The sequence below is a fragment of the Aethalodelphis obliquidens genome, unplaced genomic scaffold (genome assembly GCF_003676395.1).
Source record: "Aethalodelphis obliquidens isolate GAN/ISIS:26980383/991018 unplaced genomic scaffold, ASM367639v1 scaffold39, whole genome shotgun sequence".
NCBI lineage: Eukaryota > Metazoa > Chordata > Mammalia > Artiodactyla > Delphinidae > Aethalodelphis > Aethalodelphis obliquidens.
Window position 1 is genome coordinate 8,269,878 of NW_020837983.1, and position 24,307 is coordinate 8,294,184.

The 24,307-nt window shown below is 44.7% G+C and overlaps 1 protein-coding gene across 3 annotated transcripts in view; it reads left to right on the top strand.

The window, feature by feature from the left end:
• The window catches only part of MATN2 (matrilin 2), a 155,251-nt gene that overhangs the window by 81,245 nt on the left and 49,699 nt on the right, over positions 1–24,307 (top strand). For all 3 annotated transcript variants that reach the window (XM_027131481.1, XM_027131480.1, XM_027131482.1), the window contains 2 exons: positions 2,510–2,632; positions 16,525–16,647. In XM_027131481.1, coding sequence (XP_026987282.1) covers positions 2,510–2,632; positions 16,525–16,647 — 246 coding nt within the window. The remainder of the gene's footprint in view (positions 1–2,509; positions 2,633–16,524; positions 16,648–24,307) is intronic.

Consider the following 24,307-nt stretch of genomic DNA (forward strand, 5'->3'; position numbering starts at 1 on the left):
TCTAAAAGCATAATAAACTATAAAACTCAAAGACCTAGGAGATTACATTAAGGCGTAGCCATTGGATTCAGGGATTAATCCAGCTTTCTATGTATTAAGTTTTTACCATAGCTGTCATAGTGGTAACTTTTAACCAGAGGAAAACAATTTTTCATATATTCAATCCCTTTAATGCTCTTTGATTTTCTCCAACTTTAATGGTAAAGTCACTCAAAGAGCTAGTTATGAAACCAAGCCGTTCTCCTTGCTGAGGAATAATGCCATCATGTCAGCCTGTTTCTTCAAAGGAGAGACTGAGTCGGTGATGGAGTGAAAATGCCTTTAACCGTTTCATCCTCTGATAGATTCTTAGTTCCACGGCAGTAAATGCACTGCTGTGAATGTGTTCTTACATTGCATTTGAGTAAATAGCCAGGACCCAGCACTAATAAATATTTGATCAAAATAGAATTGTTAATAGCCATACATTCATTTCTCCCTAGTAATCTTTGTTACATCTACCTAACCTCCTTTGGCTTCCCATTTTGCTCATTTATGGGATGAATAAGTAGAGCACAAAGAGGATTTTGAAAGGTCCTTCTGATAGAGAAATGGAATGAGGAAAACTATGTCCAAAGAGACTAAGGCAGACTTGGGAATAAGGGGCTCTTCTAGACCTGCCATGCTTTTGGTGGAGTAGCAGGTCTTTTCACTGTGCTCTCTCTCAGCTTCTGCAAAATGTTCATTGCAGCTCTATTTACAATAGCCCAGAGATGGAAACAACCTAAGTGTCCATCATCGGATGAATGGATAAAGAAGATGTGGCACATATATACAGTGGAATATTAGCCATAAAAAGAAACAAAATTGAGCTATTTGTAATGAGGTGGATAGACCTAGCGTCTGTCATACAGAGTGAAGTAAGTCAGAAAGAGAGAGACAAATACCGTATGCTAACACATATATATGGAATTTAAGAAAAAAAATTTCATGAAAAACCTAGGGGTGAAACAGGAATAAAAACACAGACTTACTAGAGAATGGACTTGAGGCTATGGGGAGGGGGAAGGGTAAACTGTGACAAAGCGAGAGAGAGGCATGGACATGTATACACTACCAAACGTAAGGTAGATAGCTAGTGGGAAGCAGCCGCATAGCACAGGGAGATCAGCCCCGTGCTTTGTGACCGCCTGGAGGGGTGGGATAGGGAGGGGGGGAGGGAGGGAGACGCAAGAGGGAAGAGATATGGGAACATATGTATATATATAACTGATTCATTTTGTTGTGAAGCTGAAACTAACACACCATTGTAAAGGAATTATACTCCAATAAAGATGTTAAAATGAAAAAATAAAATAAAATTTTACAAAAAAAAAAAGAAATGTCAAAGACAGCACCAGGTTACCTTGGTGAGACTGTGTATATCGATGTGTACCTTGGTGAGACTGTGTATATCGGTGTGTACCTTGGTGAGACTGTGTATATCGGTGTGTACCTTGGTGAGACTCTGATGACAAAGCGTTTTAGTTCTCAAAGAATAGGAATGGTACTTGAGGCAGACAAGCGCAAATACCTGCTTGTGATAACTTCAGTCCTCAAGAACCATCCAGATGTTTTCAGAACACTTTCACTGAGATGGGAAAAATACAAATTTGTGGGGTTTTTAAATTAATTATTTATTTGGCTGCACTGGGCCTTGGGTGCGGCACGCAGGATCTTCGTTGCCTCGTGCAGGATCTTTAGTTATGGCATGGGGCTCTCTTAGTTCCGGCATGTGGAATCTAGTTCCCTGAACAGGGATCGAACCCATGTCCCCTGTGTTGGGAGCACCGAGTCTTAACCACTGGACCACCAGGGAAGTCCCACAAATTGATGTTAATTTTAAATTATTTAATGCATTTAATAAAGATGAATAATTCCAACTTTGAAAAATGAGTTTTTCTATATACATAGAAACACACCCGAGTGTTAACAGCGGTGGCCTCTGGATGGTAGGACTGCAGGTGGGGGATTACAGGTGAATTTTCTTTTCTATTTTTTTCTGTTTCCCAAATTTTCCACTATGACCTTATAACATTTTCAATGTTTTTAAAGGTCATTTTTTAAAAATTAATACTTATTGATTTTTGGCTGCGTTGGGTCTTCGTTACTGTGTGGGCTTTCTCTAGTTGTGATGAGCGGGGCCTCCTCTTCATTGCCGTGCGCAGGCTTCTCATTGCAGTGGCTTCTCTTGTTGCGGAGGACGGGCTCTAGGCACGCGGGCTTCAGTAGTTGTGGCTCACGGGCTCTAGAGAGCAGGCTCGGTAGTTGTGGCGCAGGGGCTTAGTTGCTCCGCGGCATGTGGGATCTTCCCGGGGCAGGGCTTGAACCCGTGTCCCCTGCACTGGCAGGTGGATTCTTAACCACTGCGCCACCAGGGAAGCCCTAAAGGTTATTTTGACAAGTGCTGTAGAGTTGCTTGTTGATGGCCGAGAGTCACCGAGGGTCACCTCCTTGAGAGCCATGTTCTAATGGTATGGCTTTGCCCCAGTCCAGGACCTGTGTGCAGCGGAGGACCATGGCTGCGAGCAGCTCTGCGTGAACCTGCTGGGCTCCTTTGTCTGCCAGTGCTACAGTGGCTACACCCTGGCCGAGGACGGGAAACGGTGTGTGGGTGAGTATCCCACCCAGCCTTGCTTGATGGGGAAACACAAGAGAAGCTAGTAAGAAGGGAGAGGGGTGCCACATATCCAGTTGCTCTCCTGTGAGTTTCAACAAAGTGGTCCAAGTCCTCTGGTCTAGTTGTTAGTCAGAATTTGAACTTTAAAGACTTCGTTTGTGGCTGAGGTTAGCATTTTCTCACTCTGGGTCCTCAGCAACAGGCATATTTATGATAATCTATGTAAACAAAATTGTCCGTTACTGATTCCCTCGGAAAGGACTGGGCGGATTTTCATTCAGTTTGGAAGGTATGTCTGGGCTGGCCTGACTTCAGTATAGCTCACGTGTTATACACGAGGTCCAGTTGGTGGTGGGTAAGGTGGCTGAGTGGCACCTCGAAGAGGCAGGCAGCCTTCCTTCTAAGTACGGATCTGCAGTTCAGTGACAGGCCCCAGTGACCGCCAGGTGTAAGAGGCCAGCTGTGTGCAGTGAGACACCATGGTCAGAGAAAACAAATAGTGGCCTCAAACGCTGGTCCTGGGTAAGCAGTCTCAAGGGCGGTGCTCGGAACTACAAGCACTGGCTCACAGTCAGCTGAGCGGTTTCCCATTGAGCGGCAACTCCACATTGCGAGGGCCGGTGAGAGGTGGGGGGATGGCATCTAATTTCTTCGGTGATGGATAACGGTTTTCATCGGCACCTGCAGGGCAGACCATTGAATCCCTAATACACATGTGGCACCTCCCAGTGTGTCTGCAAAGCCCTTTAAACATAGCCTCATTTATCTTTCCACCAACAAACAGTGCCCGGCAAATAGTAGGTGTTCAGTAAACTGAGCTGGATACTTATGAGGCAGAAAATCCACAAGGAAAGGAAGGAAAAGGACTTGACTGACATCAGACGTGGAACCTTCATTTTCTAACTCTGGATCCTACATGTCCTGTTCCATATTCTGTTGTTTTCAGAGGACCTGTTCTGTTTTGCTTCCCACAAACAGTCAATGATGATTTTTTGCACATAGAACTTACGCTTTCCAGCACACTGTGACTCTTAGCTGAGGACGGGAAAGGAAAAAAGCAACAAAACAAAAGTGCAGGTGGGGCCTGTTCTTTGCAGGTGATGATGAGAATAAAATGGGTTTGTTTGTTTGTTTTTACGCACTGATGGAGATTCAAACGGCCCTCATCAGAAGTCCACAAATGGAATTGGTCTCCTAAGCCTGTGTTGTTTTTTCCCCCTTATTCTGTGGGTCGTGACCGTGATAGGTAGCAGGGTACCACATCCATTAACACTGGCAAAAAAGAAGCCAATGCGGAAACACCCGCTTTTCTTTTTCTTCATTAATTTTTATTATGCAAATAATCTATTTTCATTGAGGAACTTAAAACAGACGAGAAAAGCACTATTAATAGCTTGTTGTATTTTCTGCCAGACCTTTCCCCACATAAGTATCTAATTCTAAACATTTTGTTAATGTTTACCAAAATGAGGTCATACTCTCTATTTTGTTTTACATATATATTTTTCCCTTACCAGTTGTTAAATGGGGAGAAACTTTGTGTGCTGTTGTGTCAGAAGGAAATCAGTTGGAAGTAAGACCAGTGGCTGAGCTACAGGATACAGGTTGAGGGTGTCTGGTTAATTAGGGTGAGAGAAGGAACAGGGAGGGCCCAGAGCTTGTGTGAGTGACGGGGAGTTGGCGGGGCCAGGGGCATTAGGGGCCGTGGCTGGGGCAGGAGACGAGCCTTGGCCCTCGGGACACTGGAAGGCAGTGGGGAGCCCAGATCTCTGGGTGTTGCCAAATAATTGCCTAACGGTCCTCTGTAGTAGACAGCCTTTGAGTCTCTAAGGGTTTTGCTGAAACTTCTGGAGTTTGACATTTACTGAAGAGCAACAAGCATGAGAAGAAATGCTGTGGTTGCCGGGGAGCTGGCGTGGGCTGTGTTTATTAGAGATGCGTGTTGCTCTTGCTGCCGCTGTCAGCGTGTAAGAATGTCTGCCTTCCTTAGAGCAGGGGCTCAAGCTGAAGAATGGGAAACTGGGAGAGACTATGTGTGACCCCGGCCTGATGCATGTTCTTATTCTCATCCTCTTCCACCAAATGCCTGAGCTGTTAGAGGCTGGGAGTCAGATGATTAAGTGGCCCTGGACCTTTGTGGCCAGTTGCTTCGGTTAGGGAGACTGGATAAACTTCCAAAATGTCAGCTGCTGCTCGATGGGGCTGTGCTGAGTGCACAGCAAATGATAGAGGTAATAGAGGCCACAGGAGGTCAGAGAAGAGGGACAGACTCATCATGTAAGGAAGGGTAGCAATGGGACAGATGTCTAAGGCAAGGGGAGACATGAGGGCAGTGACGCTGTAGAGGTGCGGACTGAGACCGGGCTGGGAGGGCCAGGTAGAGAGCTGGTAGATCAGGAGAGATGGTCCCAGTGAGAAGCCACCAAACTGAAAGCTAAACCGGCAGCCTAACCTGAAGACATCAGTCTGAAGGGACTTGTCAAGATGGAGACTCCAGGTATCAGACTTAGAGCAGGAAATTTAGAGGAGAAACAGAGGCTGTTAGGGACCCTGGAAGCATTCCATTAGCCCCTAGTCTGAGTGGCCTGTATGTAGATGGGCAGAGAACGGTATGAATGTGGGGAGCCATAATCCCAGTTAATCCAGGAGGGTCCCAGTTTATGGCTGTTGGAGATTGGGAGGAAGATGGCAGAAGAGTAAGACGCGGAGATCACCTTCCTCCCCACGGATACACCAGGTTACGGCTGTTGGCTCACTTCTCAAGAACACTCCCTTTCGCTTTCAAGGGGGCTCCAGTCTGAACGCGAAAGTATAGGATCACCCCAGTTAAGGCCAACCTGACTTCAGCAGGAGAGGAGACTAACTCTGTTGAAGCAGAGAATTCCTGCAGGTGAGAAGTAGGAGATGAAGTTGAAGACATCAGGTGGAACCAGAGTATACAGGGCTTTGAAAACCAGGCTAAAGGGTCTGGACTTTATCTCTGAAAAAGAGACACTAAAGGGCTTTTAAGTGGGACTGATAAAGGCAAAGCCTCATTTTAGGAAACTTAATCTCGTGGTAGAGGGCAGGATGGATTCCAGGGGGAAGATAGGGAGGGCTGCAAAGACCAGTTAGGAGACTATGGTAGCCCTCTGGTGAGGGGTGACAAGAGCCAGATTTGAAGAGCGTAGAAATGAAGAGAGAAGGAAGGGGTGAGGAATGAGAGAAGGTGCGATGAATAAAGAGGGAGAGGAAAAGTCACAGTTGAATCCTGGGTTTGAGCTTCCATGACTCTGAGAGTGATGGCAACAGTGATGAAAAAGTGATGGGGTTTTTAGAAAAGATAATGAGTAGTTTTAGACACAGTGGGTTTGAAGCTGAGATGGGACACCTACAAGGACACGTCGAGAGGGAGCAGAGGCAGCGCTAACACTGCAAGGAGAGGTAGAACCAGTGGTGCAGGCAGGAAGCGGCACGGTCCATTTCCTTCTGAATTTTAATTTCCATTTCCAGTGTTCACTTATGTGTTTGTTTTGGACCTTCAATACAGCGAGACCTGGGCTCAAATCCCAGTTCTGCTACTTGCTAGTCATGTGTCATTTTATTTCTGAGCCTTGGTTTTCTCATCTATAACATAGAGTAAAAATACCTACATCGTAGAGTTTGTGGGATTCAATAAGATAACGAGTAAAGTTCCCAATACACATTAGACGATTGTTGTTGTTACCGTTGTTATTATTACAACACATATTATTCTCGTCATCATCTCCTGGATGCCATGGAGTGTGGCCTTAGGAGACAGTGAAGCCTGAGCCTTGGGCTACAGCCACATGCGGGAAGCAGGAGGGAGACGTGGGGCAGGAAGGATAGCCATGAAGGAACCGCCTAAGGTGGGGATGGAGGAGTTGGGGAGAGGTGGGCGAGAGAACCAGACGTCATGGAACATGATGGGAAAGAGAATTTCTAGGCCAGGTCAATATTAGTGTCATGCCCCAGCGAGGCCAAATGGAACAGAACTTAGAGAAAAAGCCATTGAGTTGAGTCATTGATTCATCCCAGCAGACATTTCCAGACTCTACCAGGCACTCTGCTAGACCTTAGGGACACAGAAATGACCAGGAGGCCATTGATAATGATCAAGAGGGGTGGGGTAAAAGGACAGATTTCTAGGGGGAGGGGGGAGGGGGTGAGAAAGTAGGGACAGCAAGTCTAATCTCTTCATTTAAAAGAAGTTTCGTAGAAATTCACCATGACCAGCTACTGGTGAATGGACCCCACGGGAGTGCTTTGACTCATCCCAGAATTATGACTGTGACCACATGAAAATTCAATTCTTAGCCAGACTGAGGACCTTTTAGCCAACATTTCCACACTTTTGAGTTAGTGGAACTTTAACTTCAAGTGCTAGAGTCCCATTTCCCTAACTGCTCTTTTAACTCTGGTTAGAACTGGATTTGTTTCAACATTCAGGTGATCGAGTGGATTACTGACTAACAGAAGTCCTCGTTGTGCTTTAGTTGAGTCATGGTGTTTGTAATCCATCGGCTTCCACTAAAGCTGTGTTAATTTCCATCCAAAACTGTACATTTTTTCAAAGACCATTTAGCTCTATCTTTGAGGGTAAATTTTTTGCTGAACTTGCTCTCCTGATGTTTACTGACTGCCTTGCCTTTTGGGGTAGCTTTGGTCCTGTTTGCATCTTATCTGCCCAAGCAGATTGTAAACCCATGGGGGGAAGAAACCAATTCCTATACTTTTCATCTTTCACAGAGTAGACTTGCAAAATGTTTTTCTTGAATCATTGACTGAGACGGAGTGATCACAATCTCAAGTATTCATGTTTCTTTTTTTAAAAAAACTTTTCCACTTCATTGGTTTTTAAATTACAAAATCAACTTTTGCTTATTAAAAAAAAAGTCAGAGTAGAGATGTGTATAAAATCAAAACCTGAAAGACATTACTCCTCAATTTCACTTCCTGGAGGTAATCACAGCTAAAAGCCTGGCTTCTCCTTCCTGCCTATCTTCAAAGATGTCTTACCGTCTTAATCGGTTTGCAGCACAGAAATTGAGACACAGATGTAGGGAACAAATGTATGGACACCAAGAGGGGAAAGCCGCGGGGTGGTGGTGGTGGTGGTGGTGTGATGAATTGGGCGATTGGGATTGACATGTATACACTGATGTGTATAAAATGGATGACTAATAAGAACCTTCTGTATAAAAATATAAATAAAATAAAATTCAAGAAAGAAAAAGATGTCTTACCATCTTAAGATGCTCTTTGCTTGTCATTACCATCCAGGATTTAGCGCAATGCCTGACACATAGTAATTGCTCAGTAAACGGTTGTGGAACAACTGAGTAGCATTAAGGTATCTCTTTACTCCCAAATTCAACCTTATCTGATTAGGGAGGCAGTGTGATAAAAATATAATCTACAGTTCTTTAATGTTACTAAATCCTAGAACCTGCTTGAAACCTTTTACTTATAATTGCAACAATCCTTTGAGGTAGGTACTATCGTCATCCACATTTTATAGGTCTCTTGACCTCTCTGTTTCAGTGGCTTCATCTGTAAATTGAGGAAAACAATACCTACCTCCAAGGGTTGTTGTGAGGGTGAAATGCGTTAATGTATGGGAAGCCTCAATACTCTGTAATGACCTATATGGGAAAAGAATCTGAAAAAGAGTGGATATATGTCTACGTATAACTGATTCACTTTGCCGTACACCTGAAACTAACACAACATTGCAAATCAACTGCAGTCCAATAAAAAATTTTTTAAAAATATATTGGAAGCACTTGGAACAGTGCTATACGTGGTCAACTGAGAAACAGTTGAATCTGAATTTCTATATCCTTTATGAATTTTTGTCTTCTTATGAATGCTTGCATTTAATAATGCATCAAACATACGGTACATTTGAAATATCATATTGAGGTCCATACCCAGAATGATGGTGGTACATAACATGGGGATTTAGCATGCTGTTATTGCTGCCCTCAAAGCTTTCCTCCTATATTCTCCTATATCAGTCACCTTCAGTGAGAAGGGAATGGTTGATATTTAAGTTGGCGACAAGGGATGGGAGGATCAATCTTTGTATTGAAAGGTCAGATTTTCAGCTTACTCCTCATGCTGGAAGCATGATCTCACCCCAGTACAAGGATTTCTCCCTGTCTTAGTTTGCTAGGGCTGCCATAACAAAATGCCGCAGAGCGAGTGTCAATAGAAATCTAGTTCCTCCCAGTTCTGGAGGCTAGAAGTCCAAAGTCAGGGTGTCGGCAGGGTTGATTTCTTCTGAGGTTTCTCTCCTTGGCTTGCTGCTTCTGCATGTGGTCTTTGTTCTGTGCCCATGCATGCCTGGTGCCTCTGTGTGTGTCCAAATCTCCACTTCTCATAAGGATACCAGTCAGATTGGATTAGGACGCACCCTAATGGCCTCATTTTAACCTAATCACCCTTTAAAGGTCCTTATCTCCGAACGCAATCACCATCTGACCAACTGGGGATTGGGACTTCAACAAATGAATTTAAGGTGGGAAGACAGAATTTAGCCCAGAACACTTCCTTATTGCTATCAAAATCAATAGGAAGCTTTCTCTGAGTTTTGAACTCCTACATGTAAGAATTCAGTCATGCCCTGGGTGAGAGAGGTTTTGTGAATCTGACTCTGTGAGTGTGTCTTATATATATTCAGCAAGTAAACTGGTTCTACCATTTCTCTAAATGACAAATTTGGTTTTTCTTAGTCTGTCATCAACACACTTCAAAACCCAAACATTCCTCCGTAAAATATCCTGTTTCTTCTAAGGCCATCCTCTTTGCAGAACGATCCCTGCTGGGAGACCTTGGAATCTGACCAGATTGTAAATCAGAGACTGTCAATCTTAGGCTTTATGACCTTGCGCCAAATAGGAGACAGATGAGCGATTTCTCACATGTTAGGCTGAGACTGGCTTCCAACCCTGAGACTTTAGCACTTTGTGATCTGGAGGGCCGAAGGACTACAACCAAGGAATTCATCTTTCTGGTTGTAGAGAGTAGAATTTTCAGGCAAAATGACCAAGAAAGGATTTCGTTGAAGTAGGAGAGGACTTGGAACAACAGTCCTCTGAGTTACACACATAAGTCCCCTCCATACATCCGCCCCCTAAACTTGGCCTCCCTTATTTTTTTTTTAACATTTTTATTGGGGTATAATTGCTTTACAATGGTGTGTTAGTTTCTGCTTTATAACAAAGTGAATCAGTTAAACATATACATATGTTCCCATATCTCTTCCCTCTTGCATCTCCCTCCCTCCCACCCTCCCTATCCCACCCCTCCAGGCGGTCACAAAGCACCGAGCTGATCTCCCTGTGCTATGCGGCTGCTTCCCGCTAGCTAGGCCTCTCTTTCTGTAAGTACAATTTGGCAACCAAGGAAGTTATGCAAAGAACCCAAAACATGCAGCGAAGGATGTCAGAGTTGAACGGACTGGAGCTCTCTCATCCTTAGAAAGCTTTTAGGTTCACGTGCCCAGAAGTGGGTTCTTCCGTGTCTCACGATGCCCGTCTCTGCTGTCCCCAGAGGTCTGGCAGTGAGCCAGTGGGTGGCCCTCTAATCAAAGTGGGGTTTGACACCTTCAGGTTTTACAGGCCAGGGTCTTGGGACCCAGGAATGCTTGAATCCTGCCTTGCCAATCTCCCCTTTTCCCTTCAGTTCCCCAGAGAGCCATGCACACTAGAAACAAAACCAACACGAGAATCAAAGTCCAGGAGAAAACTTCTTATCCTGTGAGATTGGCTAATAGATGAAAATTTTCATTTAAAGAGCAGAATCATGGAAAATGCATCTCCAAACCTACCTTAAGCATTTACACTTTCTTTAAAACACATAAATGTACCTATAATAAAAATGGCTTTTGGGCTTCCCTGGTGGCTCAGTGGTTGACAGTCCGCCTGCTGGTGGAGGGGACGCAAGTTCGTGCCCTGGTCTGGGAGGATCCCACGTGCCGCAGAGCGGCTGGGCCCGTGGGCCATGACCGCTGGGCCTGCGCGTCCAGAGCCTGTGCTCCACAGCGGGAGAGGCCGCAGCGGTGAAGGGCCCGCGTACCGCAACAACAACAACAACAAAAAATTGCTTTTGATTACTCTTCCAAAAATTACTAATTTTAAGTTCATTTTTAAAATATGATTTAAAAAGATCTTTCTTGCATAAATCATACCCATAATGTGTTGTCTATGGTTTTCAATTTTGATTTTTTAAAAATTGGAGCAAGAATTTGAAGACTTTGGGCTTCCCTGGTGGCACAGTGGTTAAGAATCCGCCTGCTAGTGCAGGGGGCACGGGTTCGAGCCCTGGTCTGGGAAGATCCCACATGCCGCGAGCAACTAAGCCCGTGCACCACAACTACTGAGCCTGCGCTCTAGAGCCCGCGAGCCACAACTACTGAGCCCATGTGCCACAACTACTGAAGCCCGCGCGCCCTAGAGCCTGTGCTCTGCAATAAGAGAAGCCACCGCAATGAGAAACCCGTGCACCGCTACAAAGAGTAGCCCCGCTCACCTCAACTAGAGAAAGCCCGTGCGCAGCAATGAAGACCCAACACAGCCATAAATAAATTAATTAATTAATTAAAAAAAAAAGAATTTGAAGATTTCTATAAAACAGTCTAAGGGCAGAATCTGTAAATTTTTATGAAATTTTCCCTAGTCCTTTACGTGTTTCATCTATGCCTGGTTCTAGAGAAATTTTGGTTAGCAGATTGCCTTAATTCTTTCCAAAGCTTTCAACTTGTTTCTTTCTTTTTTTAAAATTCAATTCGTTTTAGTGCTTACTTATATTTAATTGGGTTTTATAGTATTTCAATTAATTACAATAATGTGTACAAATGGCATATAAAAGTTTGGAAACAAAAACAACTTTGATTCATTTTAACAGTCGTTTTTAAATTTTCACATGCATCAGAATCACATGGAGAGCTTGTTAAAACACATATTCTTGGACCCTATACACAGAGTTTCTGATTCAGTAAGTCTGGGGTGGGGCCTGAGAGTTTGCATTCCTAAGAAGTTCTCAAGGGATGATTGTTGCAGTTGGGTCACCACCACACTTAGACAACTGATGCTTTATAAGCGTACAATCAGTCAATAGGAAAAGTATATAGGTGCTCTGGAGCACAAGTGTTCCTCCAGGGCTGCTTTATAAGCATGAAACCCAGGGACTTCCCTGGTGTTGTAGTGGTTGGGAATCCACCTGCCAATGCAGGGGACGTGGGTTCGATCCCTGGTCCGGGAAGATCCCACATGCCACGGAGCAACTAAGCCCGTGCACCACAACTACTGAGCCTGCACTCTAGAGCCCGCGAGCCACACCTACTGAGCCCGCGTGCCACAACTACTGAAGCCTGCGTGCCTAGAGCCTGTGCTCCACAACAAGAGAAGCCACCGCAATGAGAAGCCCACGCACCGCAACAAAGAGTAGCCCCTGCTCGCCGCAACTAGAGAAAGCCTGCGTGCAGCAAGACCCAACGCAGCCAAAAATAAAGAAAGAAAGAATAAGCATGCAGCCCAGCCAACAAGAGAAGTGCACAGGTATTCGAAAGCACAGGGGTTCCAGTAACCTTGAGCATTTAGCGTGTTCTGGGCATCAGGTCCCGTATTTTCAGAGGGCGTGAAAAGCAGTGATTGATCGAAGTTGGTTGAGTGGAGGTCAATTAAAAGAGCTGCTTCTGTGCAACTTTATTCACACCTCATCCAATATCGGATACTGTGCTCTAGAGCATTCTGGGAAAAAAGGCGAGATTGGAGTATGTGGCTTAGACTTCAGGTCTAAGCAAAGTTTCTAGTCTCTCCCCAGTCTAATATGGGGCCAGTGTCTCTCTGAGGGCTGGGCACAGAGATTATACCCCATGGTGTGTAAGAGGAAGTTCGAGAGAGAGGCAGAGTCTGAGTTTCAGCCTTTTAGGTACAGTGACCTGCCCACTCATCATCGTGGTGCTGTCAGGGGCGTGGAACGTTTGTGTCAGGTAGATGAGCAGCTCTTCCGTTTGGAAGGGATACTAACGAGTGGGTGGCCTGAGGTGGGCGCAGCTGACTGACAGCAGACACCCGTATCAGGGGTTGGGAGATTTGCAAGATGGCAGCTCAGGCCCAGCACAAGGAGGTTGCAGATGGGGAGTGTCTCCTGCTAATACAGGTTAGTGTGGGCTACAGCAAGGCCCACTCCTGTGACATGTGGCCTGGGGCACGTGCCAGGGCTTGGTATCCTTTATCTGTGCCCTCAGTGTCTCCAGTTATTTGTTTAATGATACAGTAATTCTTTTTTTTTTTTTTAATATTTATTTATTTGGCTGCGCTGGGTCTGAGTTGCAGCATGTGGGATCTTCATTGCCATGTGCGGATCTTCGTTGCCCCATGTGGGATCTTTTAGTTGCGGCATGTGGGTTCTTAGTTGCAGCATGTGGGATCTAGCTCCCCGGCCAGGGATCGAGCCCAGGCCACCTGCACTGGGAGCGTGGACTCTTAACCACTGGACCACCAAGGAAGTCCTGATACATTGGTTCTTGAAAGATGAGACATTAACTTTTAGAAGGATCTGGTGCTAGCTCAAAATTTATATTTTGACTCAACTCCAGGAACTGGCTAATGTCCATGATAGTCAGATCCTAAGACTGTATGAATGCACTGTTCCCACCAGAATTGCTTGCATATTAAAATCACAAATATGAGGTGCTGTTAGAACTCTTTAGGGAGTGAAGTTACAAAAAATCAATAACTTAACAGAAACTTAATGAAGCCTGGGAGCTAAAGAATAAACAACACATGTCATTACCCTTTAAAACTCTTTAGCTTTTCCCCTCGCATCTTTTGATTACTGTGTTAAGTATGTAATATCTTCTCAATGCGTGGTTTTGCTCTTTTAAATTGTGCATGTGTATTGATTTGCAGGTTCCATTTCCTTGTTATTATTTACAAAGTTTTGCTATTCAGATATCCTAAATCATTATATAGAGGGAAACATTTTGTAAGGAAAAAAAAATATCATCCTTAATCCTACTACCTTGCCTACACAGCAAGCATTTTTATTTCTAATTTTCAGGTTCTGCCTTAGAGCCATATTTTACCTGGATATAATCACTGTAAATATACAACTTTCAGATCTTCTTCTTTCACCAAATCATAATTGTCTTCCTAGTTATAGTTATGTTAGAATTATAACGTTAATAACTACCTACTGCCCCAAATGGAACTCCTGAGCGTTCCCTGCAAAACCTGCACCTTCCCCATCCCTGAGTCCGCCTTAATCCCTCCCTTTTTCCCTCACCTCACCTCTAATCCGACAGGAATCTTACTGACCCCACTTTCAACCTGGTGTGTTATTGACAGTTCTCTAGGGCTGCCACAACAAAGAATCACAAACCAGGTGACTGAAAACAACAGAAATGTATTGCCTCCTAGCTCTGGGGACTGGAAGTCTGACATCAAAGTGCTGGCAGGACCATGCCCCCTCTGGACCTTGTAGGGGAGAACCCTTCCTTGCTTCTCACGGTGGGTGTTGGTCCCCGGCACTCCTCAGCTTACAGCTGCATCACTCCCATCTGTCTTCACGTGGCATTCTTCTCTTCCTATAAGGACACCAGTCATATTGGATTAGGCCCCAGACTAATGACCTCATCGTACCTTGATTGTATTTGCAAAGACCCTATTTCCAAATAAATTCACATTCACAGGTATCTTTTTAGGGGGACACACCTCAACCCAGAGGACCACCCCTCTCTCTCCGCCCCACCTCCTTCCTGCATTGTTCTGGTTTACCTCCCCCCGCCCCTCCAGTTCCTCACTGATTATTGTACTAGCCTCCTAGCTGGTCTTCTACTGTCACATTTGCCTGCTATGGTCTATTCTTGATTCCTTTGTTCAGAACCCTCCAGAGACTCTCTCATCACTCCGAGTAAAAGCCAAAGTGCCGGCAGTGGCCCTACGGTCCCTCCTGATCTGCACTTGTTCTCACCTCTCACCCCTCTCTGCTCCAGCCACTCTGGCCTCTTTGCTGATCCTCCAGCTCACCAGGCATATTCCCACCTCTGGGCCTTTGCACCTGCTGTTGTTCCCTTTGCCCGGGACGCTCCCTCCCAGATATCCACAGGGCCCATACCTCATTCAAGACTCTGCCCAACTGCCACCTTCCTGACCACTGCTATTACATCATACCCTCACTCTCACCCACCCTGCCACCGTCTCTGTTCCTTTGTGCCATTTTATTTTTCCCCAGAACACTCTCCACCTTCTAAGAGACTGTGTTCTTTACTTGTTTGTTTTCTTTTTTATCTACCACCACCATCCAAATGGAAGCTTCTCTAGGACTGGGGTCTTTGTTTTGTTACTTGTTCCATCCTTAGCACCTAAAATAGGGCCAGGCCCAGAGTAGGTGCTCAGTGAATATTCGTAGGATTAATGAGAAGTAGGCCAGCACATTTTCTCGTAACTTACTAAACCATTTATCCTTATTAAATGTTCATCTTATTTTCCTAATTTTTTGGTCACTGTAAATAATGCTGCTATCAATAGCTTATTCTGTATCGTTAATTTCCTCCTTTTTTTCACCTATTTCTTGGGGCCACATTTCCAGAGTGAACATCGTCCAATGTCCTTCCAGAAGAATTTTTATCAGTTCATAATGCCCCCCACTATTAATGATCGGACTCTGTTTCCATGCTCCCTTGCCACCATTGGATTTTTTAAATAATTAATTAATTAATTTTTGGCTGCGTTGGGTCTTCATTGCTGCACGCGGGATTTCTCTAGTTGCAGCGAGCGGGGGCTACTCTTCGTTTCGGTGCGTGGGATTCTCATTGTGGTTGCTTCTCTTGTTGTGGAGCACAGGCTCTAGGTGCGCAGGCTTCAGTAGTTGTGGCACACGGGCTCAATAGTTGTGGCTTGCGGGCTCTAAAGTGCAGGCTCAATATTTGTGGCACACGGGCTTAGTTGCTTCGCAACGTGTGTGATCTTCCTGGACCAGGGTTTGGACCCGTGTGCCCTGCATTGGCAGGCAGATTCTTTTTTTTTTTTTAACATCTTTATTGGAGTATAATTGCTTTACATTGTTGTGTTAGTTTCTGCTGTATAACAAAGTGAATCAACTATACGTATACATATATCCCCATATCCCCTCCCTCTTGTGTCTCCCGCCCACCCTCCCTATCCCACCCCTCTAGGTGGTCACAAAGCACTGAGCTGATCTCCCTGTGCTATGCGGCTGCTTCCCACTAGCTGTCTGTTTTACATTTGGTAGTGTATATATGTCAATGCCACTCTCTCACTTCATCCCAGCTTCCCCTTCTCCCTCCCCGTATCCTCAAGTCCATTCTCTACACCTGCGTCTTTATTCCTGTCCTGCCCCTAGGTTCTTCAGAACCTTTTTTTTTTTTTAAATTCCATATATATGTGTTAGCATACGGTATTTGTTTTCCTCTTTCTGACATACTTCACTCTGTATGACAGACTCTGGGTCCATCCACCTCGCTACAAATAACTCAATTTCGTTTCTTTTTATGGCTGAGTAATATTCCATTGTATATATGAGCCACATCTTTATCCATTCATCTGTCGATGGACACTTAGGTTGCTTCCATGTCCTGGCTATTGTAAATAGTTCTAGCAGGCAGATTCTTAACCACTGAGCCACCAGGGACGTCCTGTAAGTTCTTTAGTATCTTCTGATATGAATTGTCTGATCCAGACTCCTGATTTTTTTTTTCAGAAGGGAGGTTTTAGATTCATATTTATTTATCCATCCTTTTCTGGGGGCAAAAATATTAATCCTTACTTATATTTGTTATAAGTATGTTTCCATTCTACAATGCCCTTTACCTCTGTTTGTGTTTCTACTTAAACTCTGTGTTTTAATCTTTACAGCTGTGGACTACTGTGCCTCAGAAAACCACGGATGTGAACATGAGTGTGTAAACACCGACAGCTCCTACTTTTGCCGGTGCCCTAAAGGATTTGCTCTTAACCCGGATAAGAAAACATGCACAAGTAAGTGACACACATACACACACATTTTTTGATGCTACTGTGGCTGTGGAAATCTTCCAAGCACAGGATTATGTGCTGGGGTTAGGGGGCCTTTTACCTTCTGCCCTATTCCTCCTTTGTCAGGCCTTTCTTAACTTGTCCTAAGACCGTAGCCCACTCTATCTCAGTGTCACCCTTCACAGCATCTGACAACAGTATGTATCTTTGATCAGAGACCACATGTCGGAGTGTTCCTCCAGCATCTACAGAGCGTGCTGACAATCAGACCATCTTACTTCATGCTGGCTCAGCCTGCCTGTGCCCACCAGTGTTAACAGGGCTTAAGAAATACTTTCACTGAAGCTCTGTGGCTTGTGGGCTGCAGCTCTGACTCCACACAAGTAAAGGGAAATCTCTGAGCCAAAAGGCTCAGAGACTGTGGTTGCCCCTGGGTGGGGGAGGAGTTGGTGGAGGGCATTTTGCAAAGAACTGCTCAGTGTTTGTTTGAGCTACTTAGTTCTGTTATAACTATACGCATCCACATCAGAATTAATTTGAGCTCCCCAAATCTGACTATAACAATTTATAAACTGACGGTGGTCGTTCGTTTTGTAAAAGGATTCCAGAAACATTCTTTTAAATGTAAAGATATGTCAGGGCACGTAAGGGATTGTGTGTGGATAATTATCACCCTATAGAAAGGTTCACTTGAGAAAGTTTGTTTTTAAAGTTTTGGGGCCCAGCACGTTTAAAAAGTGATATTTAATAGCAATTTAGAATAAAGTCACCTCTGAAATGTCCGTCAGTGAGAAAACAGGATTTCAATTCATAAAAAGTTCATGTACCCACAACCTTTCTAACTACATCTATTATGTAAAGCAGGATATGCCTGCATAGTTTTAAAAAGCATCCCCCCCAAAACTGCTGAAACATCAACTTGCTTTTCAGCCCTTCCCTGCATATCAACAGTTTATAAGCACCAGAGCTAGAGGCAAGGGTCTAGGATAAAACTGTAAGGGGCACAGGAAGTCAAAACATACATTTCTGGACCCCAAACCACATGCCAATAGCAGTGAACGAGGCCAGGTCCTTCCTGGAGGAGATATCTCGGCTGAGTCGAAGGCAGAGCCATCCTTCACCAGGTAAAGAAGAGTGAGATGTAGATGGCCAGGAGGAGGAAAGATGTGCAACATATCAGCCAGGCAGACCCATCTCCACAACTGGCCTACGGTTGCTTATTGACCGAATAAGAGAAAGAGTGAATGGACTGTTCTGTTCCTTGTCTCCCTTCCTTTCTGAATATTCTGAGCTATGAGCCAGCGGCCTGGGCTGGGGTAGAGTTCGGGGAGTTGTGGCTGCTGGGCTGATGAGTCAGTTCTGTCCATCAAAGGGGAGGCCACATGCCGCCGAGGGCAGTTCAAATCCCAGTTCATCTGCATTTTTGCTGGATGATCCTTTTTTTGTGGTTCGCGGGCCTCGCACTGTTGTGGCCTCTCCCGTGGCGGAGCACAGGCTCCGGACGCGCAGGCTCAGAGGCCATGGCTCGCGGGCCCAGCCGCTCCGCGGCATGTTGGATCTTCCCGGACCGGGGCACGAACCCGCGTCCCCTGCATCGGCAGGCGGACTCTCAACCACTGCGCCACCAGGGAAGCCCTTGCTGGCTGATCTTGGGCAAGTTATGCCTCAGTTGCCTCAGCTGTAATGGGGGAGATAATACCGCCTACTCCATGGTGTTGTCTTGAAGGCTCAATGAGAGAATTCATCTAAACCGTTTAGCACGTGGCCTGGTGCCAAGCAAATTCTTGAAGGGATGACACTGGCTTCAAAAAGACTTTAAATTGGGATCTACTGAGAATATACCACGTGCCTGGGGTAAGTTTAATAGCGCCTAAAAAATTCAAACTTCAAGACTTCTGCTGGAGGCTGCGTGGGAACACAAGCCACACAGAGCAGCTCAGCCACCTGCAAGGCGTTATATGACCAAAGGCTCCCAGGGTGACACAGACAGGACTCATGGTAGGAGTTAAGGGAAGGAGGAGGCCAGCTGGACGAGAAGAGGTGGGGATGAGGCTGCCGCCCTGGGACGCGGCCTGGAGGGACACGTGTATCCTCTCCAGTCTCCTTCCTGCCTCTGTAGCACTCCTTCCCTGGCTGGGAAGGTCACCTGACCTCACCGCCGGCCCCTGTTCCCAGAGCCTCACCATCAACATGTCACCTATCCCGAATCTCACGGGATGTGGAGAATGATGAGCCCCAGGACAGTACAAACAGGGAGACCCTAGAAGTAGATGGTGCTGTGCAGGGGACCTGGGAGAGGAGTTCCAGCTGAAAGTCAGGGGAGGGACTGGTCCAGCTGTGAGGTCTCACCAGCTAGGCACGGAGCCTGGCAGTTCAGCTGTCTCTGGGCCCTGTTGGAGTCAAGACCCAGAAGTGGGCCCCCCCACCAATGTGTGGGCAGAGAAGAGTGCTGGGCAATCAGCCTCTGGGAGATGAGTCCCCTAGAAGGGTCCCCTTCCTGCTATGCTTGGGGGCACGGCAGGGAGCCAGACCTGGGGAGGGGACTGGCAAGAGAATAGAACCCCCCCGCGGAGGACTTGGAAGGCTGTGAGAGTAGGGAATAAGGCAGTTCAGCTGTAAGAACCAAGACACTTGGGAATGCTCCAGATCTCTGACAAAAACAGGAGCACAAACTGAGAAATAGCGACCAGTTAGGAGGACAGAAACACAGGATGGAGGTGAAAGCTCAGAATCAAGGCAGGGATCCTGTTTTTAATTAATGAGGTATCACATCAGCTTCCCGCCAAGTTAGAGCCTGGCTGCTGCTGTGATGGTGAGAGATTTAAAACAGGTTTTTCCCATTCCTCATCAACTTGCAGAAAATGAAGTAAAAGAAACTCAGTTCCTTAAATTTGAGTCTCTATTTTATTTTTATAAATTTATTTATTTCTTTATGGCTTCCTTGGGTCTTCGCTGCTGCGCGCAGGCTTTCTTTAGTTGCCGTGAGCGGGGGCTACTCTTCGTTGCGGTGCACGGGCTTCTCATTGCGGTGGCTTTGCTTGTTGCAGAGCACGGGCTCTAGGCACGCGGGCTCAGTAGTTGTGGCTCACGGGCTCTAGAGCACAGGCTCAGTAGTTGTGGCGCACGGGCTTAGTTGCTCCGTGGCATGTGGGATCTTCCCAGACCAGGGCTTGAACCCGTGTCCCCTCCATTGGCAGGTGGATTCTTAACCACTGCACCACGAGGGAAGCCCCTGAGTCTCTATTTTTAACCAAAAGTATATTTGAAAGCGAATCCAACTAGTAAGTGTGCAATTATTGTCTAAAAAATATAGACTTGTCCATGTAATATACCAAGCATGATTAATTTATGAATAAGCCGAAATGTACATAATAGAGCTTTATGTTCCTGAACAAATCATATAATTAAAATATGTAAGTAGTGTTCAGTTCTTTACCCTAAAGCATCCCATACAAATCCATCTGAATATTTTCTAGAGGGGAGAAGGGTAGAAATATGCAGGTACCATCAATTTGCAAAATATTGGCAAGACTTTTTTTTTTTTACTGTGGTAAACTATACATAATGTAAAATTTTCCATTGTAACCATTTTTAAGTGTGCAGTTCAGTGGCATTAAGTACATTCATGCTGTTGTACAACTATCACCACCGTCCAGCTGCAGAGCTTTTTCATCTCCCTAAACTGAAACTCTGTACCCATTAAATAATAATTCCCCCCTCCCCTTTCTTCCCCACCACCCCTGGCCACCACCATTCTGCTTTCTGTCTCTATGAATTTGGCTACTCTAGGTACCTCATGCAAGTGGGATCATACAATATTTGTCCCTCTGTGATTGGCTTATTTCACTTAGCATAATGTCCTCAAGTTTCATCCATGATGTAGCATGTGTCACAATTTCCTTCCTCTTTAGGGCTGAATAATATTCCATGTATGTATACACCACATTTTGTTTCTTCATCCTCTTGTGTTGCTTCCACCTCTTGGTTATTATGAATAATGCTGCTATGAGCATGGGTGTACACGTATCTTTTCAAGTCCCTGCTTTCAGCTCTTGGGCATATACTTAGAAGTGGAATTGCTGAATATTATGGGGAAAAGATTTTCAGAGGTCCATAGAAACCGTTACTTCTGAACTGGCACGAGAACATTCTCAGATGCTCAGGGTCTTTTCAGGAGACAGGGATTTGTGTCTTTGGTATCAAGGAGACTGTGGGTTTCATGTCTAATGCTTAATCATCTAACACCTGTAATGTTGAGTAAGGGCAGTTGTTGACGTCGTATTTTGCATCTTCCTGTTTATTACTTACTGGCTTTGAGATCATTATTTTTCAGGCTCCATTGATAACTTGGTTGACATTTCTATCCTTATTTTTCAAATAGGAGTGCTTTCACAAAGTACCAAATGAATATTAATACTTGCATTAAAAATGAAACACAGAGTCCGCCTGGAGGGGTGGGGTAGGGAGGGTGGGAGGGAGGGAGACGCAAGAGGGAAGAGATATGGGAACATATGTATAACTGATTCACTTTGTTATAAAGCAGAAACTAACACACCATTGTAAAGCAATTATACTCCAATAAACATGTAAAAAAAAAAATGAAACACAGACATAGGAAATAATTTTTTACTGCATCAGCAATAGACGAACTAGAATGTATCAGTCTCTGGGTTTCCTGGCCAGCTTGCTGTTAACCTGCTGAGCCCCAGTATCTTCTTACAGCCTACAATATGCCACTTGCTTTCGTAAGACCTGTGTGCATGAATCAAAGACTCTCAGTTGGTAAAAATAGAGTCGCCAAATGACCCAGCAATCCCACTCCTGGGCATATATCCAAACAAAACTATAATTTAAAAAGTTACCCCTGGGCTTCCCTGGTGGCGCAGTGGTTGAGAGTCCGCCTGCCGATGCAGGGGACACGGGTTCGTGCCCCGGTCCGGGAAGATCCCACATGCCGCGGAGCGGCTGGGCCCGTGAGCCATGGCCGCTGAGCCTGCGCGTCCGGAGCCTGTGCTCCGCAACGGGAGAGGCCACAACAGTGAGAGGCCCGCATACCGCAAAAAAAAAAAAAAAAAAAGTTACCCCTATGTTCATAGCAGCACTATTCACAATAGGCAAGACACGGAAACAACCTAAATGTCCACTGACAGATGAATGGATAAAGAAGATGTGGTACATTTATACAATGGAGTATTACTTAGCCATAAAAGATAATGAAATAATGTCATTTGCAGTTACATGGAAGGACCTAGAGATTATCATACTAAGTGAAGTAAGTCAGAAAGAGAAAGACAAATGCCATATGGTATCACTTATGTGTAGAATCTAAAATATGACACAAATGAATTTACCTACGAAATAGAAACAGACTCACATAGAGAACAGACTTATGGTTACCAAGGGGGGGGGGGTTGGGGAAGGGTGGATTGAGAGTTTGGGATTAGCAGATGCAAACTATTATATATAGAATGGATAAACAACAAGGACCTACTGTATAGCACAGGGAACTATATTCAGTGATAAATGATAATGGAAAAGAAAATAAATGTGCTTTCTTTAAAAAAAAGACTCTCAGTTGAAAGAGACCTTCAAGTTCAACCTGCTTCTAGCCCAACCACCCATCCTACAATATCCTCACTGTGTCATCATCCAGCCTCCACTTGAATACCCCTACTGACAGGACACTTACTACACCCCCTGCAGTGCATTTCACTTTGTACAGCTCTGACTCTTAGAAAGTGATTCCTTACACTGACCTGATCACTACTTCCTTGCATTTTGAGACCAACAGGACAAATTAAGCTTCTCACATTTTCCTGTTCACTAAGAATGAGTCATATCCGAATAATTTTATTTCATTTAGTAGACTAGCCAGGCATGGAAAATGTGGAAGCAACTATCTAGACTCTAACAGACATTCCATCGATTTGCTAAAGACATCCCCACGCCCCATAGACCGGATGGAGAAATGTGTGCTGGATGAAAGAGTCATTGGTTGAGTTCATAACTGGCCGAATGTCTGAGCTGAGATCCTCCTGGAGGGAAGTGTTTAAACAGCCTGGCCAGAAGCATCAAGGAGGGTTCACGAGCTGTCTTCTGTTCTTAGTGACTCCTTGTTGGTTCTTAGAGGGCAGTGTTTACACATCTAAACTTTCACAAAACACTCCATTAAGAGTAATACCAGTAACCATTTATTTATTCAACAAATACCTGTCGATCGCCTACTATGTGCCAGATACATTTGTAGATACTGGGAATGCAGTGGTAAATAAAACAGACCAAGAACCTCTTGTACTTATGGAGCGTACATTCTATTGGAGCAGGGTAACAGAGGATTACAAGTCTCAACAAGAAAGTGACATTTGGTCAAAAACTTGAAGCAGGTGAGGGAAGGAGGAAACTTTTGAAGCAGAGGAAACAGCACTGGTGCAAAGGCCCTGAGGCAGAAACTGTGATGCCTGGCAGTGTTGAGGGACAGCAAGAAAGTCCACATGACTAGATTAGAGTGAGAGATGGTGAGGCAGGTGTTATGGTCCATAGTGCATACAGCTTGCCCTCTCCACAGTCATACATTCGCTTCCTATCTCCCCAAATTCCAGCGATCCCTAGGAGCTCATGGTCACTCCCCTATGCTGAGCTCCCAAACAGGCTTTGTTTGTTTGCCTATATCTTGTGTGTCAGGTATAGACATCAGAAGCTATAAATATTGTTCCTAGCAATGTTCCCTGATTATTTTCTTCTCCAAATTACTGGGCACCTCCCACACCGTTCTTCTTTCTATTTTATTTCTGCCATTTTCCATGGCAACTAGTCTCACAATTATGTATGTGTATATTTATTTTTAACACCTTTTCTAATTGCAAAAGTAATATAGACTCATTGTAGAAAACTGGATAGTATAGAAATGAAATTGTATAAAATGAAATGATCTGTAATCTTATCACCCAGCAATAACCATTGTTAATACTGATTTGCTACATTTCTCTTGGTCTTTCTTTTTAATGCTTATGTATATATTTTTATAGAGTTGAGATCATAGAGTATAACATTAAATCGTGAGCATTTTCACATGTCATTTAAACTTTATCAAAAGCATTTTAATGTCCGCGTAATATCCTATCATATGTATGTATCACAGTTTGTTCAGCACTTTTTTGGCTGTTTAAATTGTATTGTGATAAATGTTCTTGCATATAAATCTTTGCATTTCTGATCATTTTCTTAGGAACAAAACATGAAAGGAAATTTATTGAGTCAAAGGCTATTAACATTTTTAAGGCTTTTGATGTATATTACAAAATTATTTTCCAAAAACTTTGTACCATTTTTTTATACTATACCATAAAATTGCCTGATTTTTTAAAATAAATTTATTTATTTATTTATTTTTGGTGGCGTCGGGTCTTCGTTGTTGTGTGCAGGCTTCCTCTAGTTGCAGCGAGCGGGGGCTACTCTTCGTTGCAGTGTGTGGGCTTCTCATTGCAGTGGCTTCTCTTGTTGCAGAGCACGGGGCTGTAGGCACGCAGGCTTCAGTAGCTGTGGCTCGAAGGCTCTAGAGCACACGCTCAGTAGTTGTGAGGCACGGGCTTAGTTGCTCCGCGGCATGTGGGATCTTCCTGGACCAAGGCTCGAACGTGTGTCTCCTGCATTGGCAGGCGGATTC